General features: G+C 47.5%; 1 protein-coding gene across 1 annotated transcript in view; it reads right to left on the reverse strand.

Moving 5' to 3' along the window:
* LOC119977551 (copper-transporting ATPase 2-like) overlaps nucleotides 1–12,167 on the reverse strand; it is a 141,613-nt gene that overhangs the window by 95,737 nt on the left and 33,709 nt on the right. Inside the window, exon 2 of the mRNA XM_038818623.1 lies at nucleotides 9,234–10,470. Within this exon, the coding sequence (XP_038674551.1) occupies nucleotides 9,234–10,470 (1,237 nt within the window). The remainder of the gene's footprint in view (nucleotides 1–9,233; nucleotides 10,471–12,167) is intronic.

Below are 12,167 nucleotides of genomic sequence, written 5' to 3' on the forward strand. Positions count from 1 at the left end.
AGCAAACGGGATTATTATTTAAACGATAAAATATTAAAGCATGCCGCTGTGCAGAGACCTGGGTGTGATAGTGCATGAGTCACAGAAAGTTGGTTTACAGGTGCAACAGGTGATTAAGAAGGCAAATGGAATTTTGTCCTTCATTGCTAGAGGGATGGAGTTTAAGACTAGGGAGGTTATGTTGCAATTGTATAAGGTGTTAGTGAGGCCACACCTGGAGTATTGTGTACAGTTTTGGTCTCCTTACTTGAGAAAGGACGTACTGGCACTGGAGGGTGTGCAGAGGAGATTCACTAGGTTAATCCCAGAGTTGAAGGGGTTGGATTATGAGGAGAGGTTGAGTAGACTGCGACTGAACTCGTTGGAATTTAGAAGGATGAGGGGGGATCTTATAGAAACATTTAAAATTATGAAGGGAATAGATAGGATAGATGCGGGCAGGTTGTTTCCACTGGCGGGTGAAAGCAGAACTAGGGGACATAGCCTCAAAATAAGGGGAAGTAGCTTTAGGACTGAGTTTAGGAGGAACTTCTTCGCCCAAAGGGTTGTGAATCTATGGAATTCTTTGCCCAGTGAAGCAGTTGAGGCTCCTTCATTAAATGTTTTTAAGGTAAAGATAGATAGTTTTTTGAAGAATAAAGGGATTAAGGGTTATGGTGTTCGGGCCGGAAAGTGGAGCTGAGTCCACAAAAGATCAGCCATGATCTCATTGAATGGTGGAGCAGGCTCAAGGGGCCAGATGGCCTACTCCTGCTCCTAGTTCTTATGTTCCAATTACCAGATCGACAATTGGTTTATAAGTTTGTACAAGTGCATTATTTACTTTCAAATCAGATCAGAGCTCTTCTCAAATCTTTTTTTTAAAAACCACATTTGGGCATATCAAGGACTACTTTCAGGGAGCAATATCCTGTGGCCCCAGGACCCCAGAAGAATGTCTGACCCAATATTAAGCCAGGTCTTTTATCAGCCATCCAATGTAGCTGCCGAGGATGGGTACGTATGGGTACGAGGTGGTTCTTTTGGATGGTGAAGGGGGCACTGTGATCCAGTAGCTGGGGGAGCTGTAAGCAGTGTGATTGGCAGGTGGAGATGGAAGGAACCATAAACATGGGAGCGAAGGTGGCAAGCTTTGAATGCTGTTGGGGCTGCACTCATCCAAGCAAGTGGGCAGTGTTCCGCCACACTCCGAATTGTGCCTTGTAGAAGGTGGGTTTCGTCCCCCACCACAGAATGTCCACTCTCTGGCCTGCTCTTGTTATTAGTGTTTATGTCGCCAGTCCAGTTAAATTTCTGGTCAGCGGTAATCCTCAATAAGTTGATCGTAGAACATTCAATGGCTGTAATGCTATTAAATGTCAAGGAAATATGGGTAAATTCTCTCTTGTTGAATATGGTCATCAACTGGTATTTCAGTGGCAAATCATGTTGGTGGCACACATTAGCCCAAGTCTAAATGTTGTCCAGGTTTTGCTGTATGTACGCACAAATTGCTTCCTTACCCAAGGAGTTTCAAATGAAACTGAACATTGCAATCATCAATGAACATACCAACTTCTGACCTTATGCTGGAGGAAAGGTCATTGATGCGATTTCAAAGATGGTTGGGCCTAGGACACTACCTTCAAGAGCGCCTGCAGGGGCTGAGATAATTTGCCTCCAACAACCACATCATTGTCAGAACTAGTTCTGATGAAGGGTCAAGCTGAAACATTCACTGTTCTCTCCACTGATGCCTGACCTGCAGTGCTTTGCCAGCATTTCTGGTTCTTTCAGATTCCAGCGTCTGTAGTACGTTCCTTTCTGTTCGGTGTGACTCCAACCATTAGAAAGTTTTCTCCCTGATTCCCATCGTTCCAGTTATGCTACAGCTCCTTGGTACCATACTGAGTCAAATACCACTTGGATGTCAAGAGAAGTTACTCTCACCTCACTTCTTGAATTCAGTTCTTTTGTTCATGTAAGGACAAAGGGTACAATGAAGTCTGGAGTCAAGAGGCCCTGGTGAACCCCTCAGTAAAAATTAAGGATCAGGTGCTATTTGATCAGTTTGCTGACGACACCTACTTCGACTTTGCTGATGATCAAGATGGGTGAGGATGTGTGTGGTTGGGGGGGGGGGGGGTGGTTAGGGTTCAAATTCACTGAGTTCCCTCTTCGAGAATATTAATGTACGTGGCACCATGTTAGTTATCCATCTTCATTGTGGTGGGACTAGAAAGGTTTGATCATTCAATAGTTGTTTAGCACAGTGAGCTAAACAGCTGGCGTGTAATGCAGAACAATGCCAGCAATGTGGGTTCAATTCCTGCACCAGCCTCGCCAAACAGGCGCCGGAATGTGGCAACTAGGGGCTTTTCAGTAACTTAATTGAAGCCTACTTGTGACAATAAGCGATTATTATTATAATAGTTATCAGATTGCTTAGCTCTGTTTACAGGTTGGTGCCTTTGCTGGTCAACATGCGTGTAGGGCTGTGCAGTCCAGATTGGCACCTCATTTTTAGATATCGAGGAGGCGTTAAAGCATCAGGGACTGGAAGGGGAGAACACGTCAGGGAGCTTGAGGAGGGGGACACGTCACGGAGTAGGGGAAATGAATCAGGGGTGGGGGAAAGGCATTGGGGAATGGGGAAACACCCCTCAGGGAGTGGGGGGAATGCTTCAGGGAGTATGGGGAACATGTGTCAGGGAGCGGGGGGAACATGTGTCAGGGAGCGGGGGCAACGCATCATGAAGTGGGGGAAAGGTGTTAGGAGTGGGGTGAATGAGGCAGGGAGTGGGGGGAGCGAGTCAGGGAGTGGGGGAGGTGTCAGGGAGTGGGGGGTGTCAGAGAGTGGGGGGAGTGAGTCAGGTAGTAGGGGGGAAGAGGTCTCAGGGAGTGGGGGGGAAGAGGTGGCAGGGAGTGGGGGGGTGTCAAGGAGTGGGGGGTGTCTGGGAGTGGGGGGTGTCAGAGAGCGGGGGGGTGAGTCAGGGAGTGGGGGGAAGAGGTGTCAGGGAGTGGGGGGGTGTCAGGGAGTGGGGGGGTGTCAGGGAGTGGGGGGGTGTCAGGGAGCGGGGGGGAGAGGTGTCAGGGAGTGCGGGGGCAAGAGGTGGCAGGGAGTGGGGGGTGTCAGGGAGCGGTGGGGGGTGTCAGGGCGCGGGCGAGGGGTGTCAGCGAGCGGGGGAGAGGTGTCAAGGAGGGGGGATGTCAGGGACCGGAGTGAGAGGTGTCAGGGAGCGGGGGGTGTCAGGGAGTGGCGAGGTGTCAGGGTGCGGGGGGTGTGTCAAGGAGCGGGGGGCGGGAGGTGTCAGGGAGCGTGGGCGGGAGGTGTCAGGGAGTGGGGGGGTGTTAGGGAGAGGGGGCGTGTCAGGGAGTGGGGGGGTGTTAGGGAGCGGGGGCGTGTCAGGGAGTGGGGAGGATGTCAGGGAGGGGGGTGTCGGAGTGGGGGGGGTTTTCAGGGAGCGGGGGGGGTGTCAGGGAGTGGGGGGTGTCGGAGCGGGGGGGTGTCAAGGAGGGGGGGTGTCAGGGAGCGGGGGTGTCAGGGAGCGGGGGTGTCAGGGAGCGGGGGGGGTGTCAGGGAGTAGAGGGGGTGTTAGGGAGTGGGGGTGTGTCAGGGAGTGGGGGGTGTCAGGGAGCGGGGGGGTGTCAGGGAGCGGGGGGGTGTCAGGGAGTGGGGGGGGGTGTCAGGGAGTGGGGGGTGTCAGGGAGCGGGGGGGTGTCAGGGAGCGGGGGGGATGTCAGGAAGTGGGGGGTGTCAGGGAGCGGGAGGGGGTGTCAGGGAGCAGGGGTGTCAAGGAGCGGGGGGGGGTGTCAGGGAGCGGGGGGGTGTCAGGGAGCGGGGGGGTGTCAGGGAGCGGGGGGGGTGTCAGGGAGCGGGGGGGATGTCAGGAAGTGGGGGGTGTCAGGGAGCGGGAGGGGGTGTCAGGGAGCGGGAGGGGGTGTCAGGGAGCAGGGGTGTCAAGGAGCGGGGGGGTGTCAGGGAGCGGGGGGGGCGTCGGAACGGGGTGTGTCAGGGAGCGGGGGGATGTCAAGGAGCGGGGGGAGGTGTCAGGGAGCGGGGGGGTGGTGTCAGGGAGCGGGGGGGAGGTGTCAGGGAGCGGGGGGGGAGGTGTCAGGGAGCGGGGGGGGGAGGTGTCAGGGAGCGGGGGGGGAGGTGTCAGGGAGCGGGGGGGGTGGTGTCAGGGAGCGGGGGTGGTGTCAGGGAGCGAGGGGGAGGTGTCAGGGAGCGAGGGGGAGGTGTCAGGGAGCGAGGGGGAGGTGTCAGGAAACGGGGGGTGTGAGGGAGTGGGGGGGGGGGAAGGTTGGTTGGAGGGGAGGGGGGTTGTTGGGGGTGGGGGGGTGACCAGCGTGCATTGCCCTTCCTAACTCTCTCTCTCTCGCCGGCTTCGCTCAGTTGCATGTTTGCACAAACCCGTCTCTCTGATTCCTCCCTCCTGCGCCATGCTGCCGTGAAGCCGACTCTGCAGAACCTTCGCACCCGCTCAAATACAAACTTTGTAACAGCTGACGCGGCGTTCCAGGTGCCTAGCAACCGTTTCCCGCGCCCGCCGCGCTTCTTTTGTTTTAGCACGTGCGCCTCGCTGCTGCACATGCGTGAAACGCCAGGGCGGAGGACAACTGCGCATGTGCAGCCCGGGTGCGCCTGCGCCGTTCTGATCCCTATGCGCCTGTCTAAAAAATCCTGAACCGAAGGGGGAAATCACCCATCATAAACTATTTAGTTTTAAAACCGACAATCTGCATTCACTCTTCCTTTTCCTGGAATAGTATATATTCAGATCCTGTGTGCATTATCGCGGGAATAAAGGAGAGGCCACGCCTTACCCCTGGACGAGAGGCCCAGGCTTCTTCTGCTCCACGAACATGGGTGCAAATCCCACCAGGAATTTTAATTCAATTAATAAATCTGGCATTGAAACTGAGGTCCAATGGTGACCACAGAACCATTGCTGTAAAAACCTAGCTGGTCCATGTCTTAAAGAACTCTGCCACCCCAACCTGGTCTGGGTGACAAGTGACTCCAGATCCCACAGCAATTTGGTTGACTCCAAAATGGCCTAATACGCTACCCAGTTCTATCAAATCACAATTGGCAGGCCAGAACCACCAGAAGTGGTGGCACAGTGGTATACGGTTTCACAATGGGGGGGGGGGGGGGTGGAGTTGTCCTGGGAGTCATCAATATTGACTCCTGACCCTGAAGTCTCATGGTATCAGGCCAAACATGGGCATGGAAACCTGCTGATTAGGACCTATTTTCCTCCCTCAGCTGATGAATCAGTACTCTACCGGGGCCTGTACTGCGCTGGAATGTTCTATGTTCTACCATTAACACCAGTTGGAAGAAGCACTGAGGTGGATAGGGCACAGAATATATTCCGGGTGGAGGACATCAATGTCCATTACTGAAGGACATAGCTGCTAGACTGGATTTGTGGGAGGTGGTAACGAAGCCAACAAGAGAGAATAAAATCCTACCTGACCTAATTCCCACCAATCTACCTGTTGCATCTGCCCATGGGGATGTTAGTGAAGCTACAACACTGGACAATAATAATAATCGCTTATTGTCACAAGTAGGCTTCAATGAAGTTACTGTGGAAAGCCCCTCGCATGCTAAACAGTGGAAGCAGCATACAATAGACAAAGCTGAGCAATCCCACGACCAACGGATCAAATCTAAACTCTACAATCCTCCCACATCTATTCATGAATGGAAGTGGAGAATTAAACAACTAAAAGAAATAGGCTCACAAATTTCCCATCCTCAATGATGGGGAAGCCCAACACATCATGCAAAGACAGGTTGAAGTATTGACAACCATCTTCAGGTGGATCTTAGCCTCCTCCTGTGGTCCCCATCATTATGGATGTCAGTCTTCAGCCAATTTTATTCACTCAAGTGATATCAAGAAACAGCTGAAGGCATTGGATATGGGCCCTGACAAGATTCCGGCAAAGATTCTGAAGACTTCTGCTCCAGAACTAGCTGCGCTCCTAGCCAAGCTGTTCCAGTACAGCTGCAACATTGACATCTACTGGCAATGGGAAAAATTCCCTAGCTCTGTCCTGTCTGCAAAAAGCAGGCCAAAATCAACCTGGCCAATTATCTCCCCATCAGTCCATTCTCGATCATCAGCAAAGTAATGAATGTTGTTGTTGACAATGCTATCAATTGGCACATACTCAACAATAACCTGCTCACTGATGCTCTGTTTGGGTCCCACCAGGGCTACTAACCTCTTGAACACATTGCAGCATTGCTCCAAAAGTGGAAAAAAGCTGAATTCCAGAGGGGAGGTGAGGCAGCATTTCATCACGTATCAAAGACCCCGAGCAAGACTGGAGTCAATGGGAATCAGTGGGGGAAATTCTTCACTGGTTGGAGCCATACCTAGCACAAAGAGAGATAGCCATGATAGTTGGAAGTCAAACATCTCAGCATCCCAGGGCATCACTGAAGAGGTTCCTCTGGGTAGTGTCCGAGGCCCAACCATCTTCAGCTTCTTCATCAATTACCTTCCTCCATCATAAGATCAGAAGTGGGGATGTTCACTGATGATTGCACAATGGTCAGCATTTTTCATTACTCCACAGATGGTAAAGCATTCCATGTCCATATTCATGGATAATATTCAGGCTTGGGCTGACAAGTGACAGGTAACATTTGTATCACACAAGTGCCAGGGTATGACCATCTCCCACAAGAGAGCATTTAACAATCTCCCTTGACGTTCAATGGCATTACCATCACTGGATTCCCAATTATCAACACCTTGGGAGTGACCATTGACCAGAAACTGAACTGGAGAAGCCTTATAAATAATGTGACTACAAGAGCAGATCAGAGGCTGGGAATTCTGCAGCGAGTAATTCCTCTCCTGACTCCCCAAACCTGCCCACCATCTACAAGGCATACTCTCCACTTGCCTGAATGAGTGCAGCTCCAACAACACTCAAGAAGCTTGACACCATCGAAGAAAAAGCAGCCTGTTTGATTGGCATCCCATCCACCACCTTAATTCCTGGAACTCCCTTCCTAACAGCAATGAGTGTTCCTACAACACATGGACTGCAGCAATTCAAGAAGGCAACTTCCCACCACCTTCTCAAAAACCACCTTCTTAGGGATGGTGAATAAATGCTGGCCTAGCCAGCGACACCCATATTCCATTAAATAATATTTTAAAAACAAAGTTGTAGAATGCAGAAAGATATCAACGGACTTGCCAAGTCCTGAGAAGTTTCAACTGGTACTCAATCCAGAGAATTGTGAAATGTGGTATTTGGGGAAGACAATACAAGAAAATGCACAATAAATGATAGATACTTAGAAACATGTAAGAACAGAGGAACCTCTGAGTACATGACCACAGATCCCAAAAGGTAGGAAGACAAGTGGATAATGTCAAGAAAACATATGGGATGCTTTCCTTTAGTCAATGCGCAGTATACAAGAGCATGGAGGTTATGCTAGAATTGTATAAACACAAGATTTTTTTAAAAATTCGTTCATGGGATGTGGGCGTCGCGAGCTGGGCCCATCCCTGAGGGCATTTAAGAGTCAACCACATTGCTGTGGATCTGAAGTCACATGTAGGCCAGACCAATTAAGGATGACAAATTTACATCCCTGAAGGGCATTAGTGAACCAGATGGGTTTTTACAACAATTCACAACAGTTTCATGGTTACCCTTTAAACTTTTAATTCCAGATTTTTGTTGAATTCAAATTTCACCTTCTGTCATGGTGGGATTCAAACCCGGGTCTCCAGAGCATGACTCTGGATCTCTGGATTGCTAGTCCAGCGATAATATCACTACGCTACTGCCTCCCCTTAGTTAGACCGCAGTTAGAGCACCATATACAGTTGTGGTCACCGCACCACAGGAAGGATGTGATCACACGAGGGAGGGCACAAAGATTTGCAAGGATGTTGCTGGGAATGGAGAATTTTAGCTATGAAGAAAGATTCCATAGGTGGGAGTTGTTTTATTTGTAGCAGAGGTGGCTGAGAGAAGATTTTATTGAGATATGCAACATTGAAGAGTAGAATGGATATGAAGGACCTATTTCTGTTAGCAGCAAAGTCACTAGTGAGGGGGTACAGATCTAACTAACTGGTAGAAGAACTAGAGGGGAGTTGGGTAAACTCTTCACCCGGAATATGGTGGGGGTCTACTTCACTGGCAGAAAGTGTGGCAGAGGTGGAAACACTCAATGCATTGAGAATATAACACTTTGATATGCACTTGAGATGCTGTAATCTACAGCAGTGTCCTTCAAACTTTTTTTCCAGGAACCCATTTTTACCAACCGGCCAACCTTTGGGACCCAACCCGGCTGACCTTCGGGACCCAACCCGGCCGACCTCGCATCCCACGCCGGCCGACCTTCACGATCCACACCGGCTGACCTTCGAAACCACGCTGGCCGAACTGAGTGACCCACCATTTTCTCTTACCTTGTGTGCTGCTGATAAAAATGGAGGAAATGGTTTTGGGTCCCTTTGGGCCTCGTACACGCTCCTCAAATGGAACCTGTTGGATGAAGGTGAAGCCTTCCGGTGTCGGAAAGTATGGAGTCTCCATCTGTCCAAAGTTCTGCATTTTTTCCAGTAATATTTTATTAAATAAACCCCCCCCCGAACTTGTAAAAAAGAAATAAAAAATAAAATGAATAAAATAAATGAAAAAAAAATTAAATTAATAAATAATGAATAAAATGAATAATCTCCCCCCCCCGAACTTGCAAAAAAAAATGAGTAAAATAAATGAAAAAAATAAAAATGAAATTAATAAAATAAATGAATAAAATGAATAAACACCCCCGAACTTGTAAAACAAAAAGCTGCAACCGTTTTTAAAAATAGCGGCCGCACTGCACATGCGCGCCCGATCACCGGCACATGCGTAATGCGGCTGAATTTTTTTTACATGTTCGCGGCCATTTTAAAGGCCACTTGCAGCCGGCATTATTAAAAGCCAGCTGCTGTGCGGGAATTTGTGCGATCGGGAGCGCCGCGAAGGACTGCTCCGCGACCCAACGACGGGTCGCGCCCCCGAGATTGAAGAACACTGATCTACAGGGCTATGGACTATGATTTCAAAAGTTGCACTAGACTAGATTGCTCGCTTTCAGATTGCACAAAGGGCCAAATGACCTCTTCTTTCTGTAAACCTTTATTTCTATCACCCGACGTGAATATTGTTCCAAATGTTGAGGAGGAAAACCTGGAGTGTTGTCCTACCAGATAATGAGGCAACAAATCCCATCTCATCTATGGTAGCTCTCAGTTCCTCTGGGTTTGTCTGTTCTGGGTCAAAATGGATCAGCCCTTTCTCTTTGGCCAGTGATACTTTGATCAAATTTACACCTTTCATTTGGGAGATCATGTTCTCTACAGATTGTACACAAGAATGGCATGTCATTCCTCCAATATTAATCACTGTGATGCTGCTTGTGGTTTGAGAGTGTACTTCAGTATCACAGTTGGATTGATGTAATAAGGGTGTAACTGGAATTAATAGCGAAGTCTCATTTTTCATTTCCATGTCATTTGGAAGATAAACTTTAAAGTTTCCTGGTGGTAGAGCTTCAATCTCTAATTTTAATGATGCTGGATTGGTCAAAATTGAATCATACTCCACGATAACTTTTTTGCTATCCAAATACACCATGATGCTCTGTACTCCTGGGAGCTCTTTGACATTTCTTTCAATATTAACAATGCAAGACTTGCAATGCATTCCCTCCACGTGGAGAACTACTGTCACAATGTTGTGGGTAGAACTTGTCATTTTGTTGTTGGACGTCAAAGTTTTATTTCTTATTCTATCCTGAGAGTCAATAGGTTTGATCACACCCAGTTTCAGTGAAGCTGGTCTACACTTGATCGTGGCTTGAAAACCCAAGTTATTAACTTGATTTTTGAGCTCTTCTGGTTGAATCACACGAGGCTGGTATACAATAATTGCTTCCTGTTTGTTAAGGTTGACCTTAACTCGGTTTACACCTTGCAATTTGCCAATTTTGCCTTCAATTTTGTTAACACAGGAGTGGCATGTCATGCCTTCCACTTCCAACTTCACCATAACTTCAATTGGTGTGGGAATTTTCCTCTCGAGAGAAGATCCATTTTCATTAGTGAGAGATGCTTCAAAGCCCATGTCATCAATCGCCTCACATATCTGCTGGGTGCCGATTACTGTAGGTATATACTTTACCAATGCGTTACTATATTTGAGAGATACCTGAATGCTAACAATACCCTTCACTTTGGAAATCTGGCCCTCTATTGACTGCACACATGATTGGCAAGTCATACCCACAATATTGATATGTACAGTGCTGATACAAACTGGTAGAGGGAATAGTTCACTCAGGCTGGCTTCAAATCCAACATTATTAATGCCAAACCGCAAGGATTCAGGACTTTCTTCTGTAGGACTAGAGATGAGCATTCCATTGTGTTTTTCCAAAGGCACCTGAAAACAATAAAATTATTCTAGGTTATTTTAAAAATCTTTAAGAGCTTGAATGAATATTTTTTTAAAATGTAATAATAATAGTCTTTATTAGTGTCACAAGTAGGCTTACATTAACACTGCAATGAAGTTACTGTGAAAATCCCCTAGTCGCCACACTACGGCGCCTGACGAGTACACTGAGGGAGTTTTCGGAATGTCCAATTCACCTAATCTGCATGTCTTTCGGGACTTGTGGGAGGAAACCGGAGCACCCGGAGGAAACCCACGCAGACACCGGGAGAACATGCAGACTCCGCCCAGATATTGACCCAAGCTGGGAATCGAACCCAGGACCCTGGCGCTGTGAAGAAACAGTGATAACCACTGTGCTACTCAAACTTGGAGAAGTGGGTGCTGAACTATCTGGCTTTGGAGGAACAGACTCTAGGGGATTTTCATACCTGACACTCTTTAGCAAATCTCGACATTGACTCCTACCAAAGCTGGGGTAAACAACATAACTATTGATGAGCAGGAGTCAAAACATGTGGGGGGTTCGGACTATGATTAGACGTACATAAAAATGGTTCCTGTCAATGCAAGAAAAAAGGGTGTGGCAGTAAGGAGCAGGTTGGGGGTGGTAAAGCAGGGAATTCTGAGATTGTAGGGGAGCAAGACAACGCCTCTGTTCCTCCTTGTCCACCTTTAAAAAAAAATTAATTACCTGAACATTTTGTAGCCAGGATCCCGACTGCCACTAGCTTTCACTGTCATGCTCGGCACCACTAAGCCCTAATTGGGACTTTGCTACTGAAAGCAGACCCTGCACCTTTGGAGTAGGCAACATTCCTGGGCTTGATATCAATCTAGTTAGGATAGGAGGGATGCAGGATCAAAAAGAACAATCTGCTAGCACATCATTTTCTCTGGGGCTGGTTGGGGGCGGAGGTGAGGGAAATGTTAAAATACTCCCATTAAAATTGTGTTTGATACATTTTAGATAAATAATTCATATAAAACAGACTTAAAAATTATTCTGTCATGAAAACTTTACATGTACCATAATTCTAGAAAATTTCTCACATGTGCGAGGTGACATTTTTACACTTAAATGTACATAAAGGTTTTTGTAGCAGGATTACAGGTGAAAGCCCGTCCATTAATGGCTGCTCAATAGACATATATCTGGACAAATCTCACAGCGCATTTGTATTTGAACTGAGTAGTTTAGTTCTTCCTTTAAGCAAATTGCCTTGCAGCCTTAAATGCCGCAACATTGCAATAAATTTAGGGAAGGAAATTATTTGTGTGGATGCACTTGTACCATAATAGAATTTAAAAAAAAATAATATTAAAATAAATCTTGGAACAAGATTGCTTCACACTGGTCACGGAGGTCAAATTATGAAAATGGCCTGTAAAGTGCTTAACTGTAAATTCAGAGTTTTAATGTAGCGCATTAGAGTACTAATTTCACAGTTATTTTCATAAAACATAGACACGAAACAAGAAATACTTAATCCCCAAGGTAGTATAGTTCTGTTGATCTGCAAGGTCACACACATCAATTAATTCAGTAATTATCTACTTTCATGACCTCTGATGACTTTCATAATCAAACAATTTTCCCGCTCCTTTTTAAAAGTATTGAGTTGGACTGAATATTTTTGAAAGGAGTCTACTGATCTAATATTCGTGTGTGCATGTGGACAATA

Source organism: Scyliorhinus canicula, chromosome 14, assembly GCF_902713615.1.
Source record: "Scyliorhinus canicula chromosome 14, sScyCan1.1, whole genome shotgun sequence".
NCBI classification, from domain to species: domain Eukaryota; kingdom Metazoa; phylum Chordata; class Chondrichthyes; order Carcharhiniformes; family Scyliorhinidae; genus Scyliorhinus; species Scyliorhinus canicula.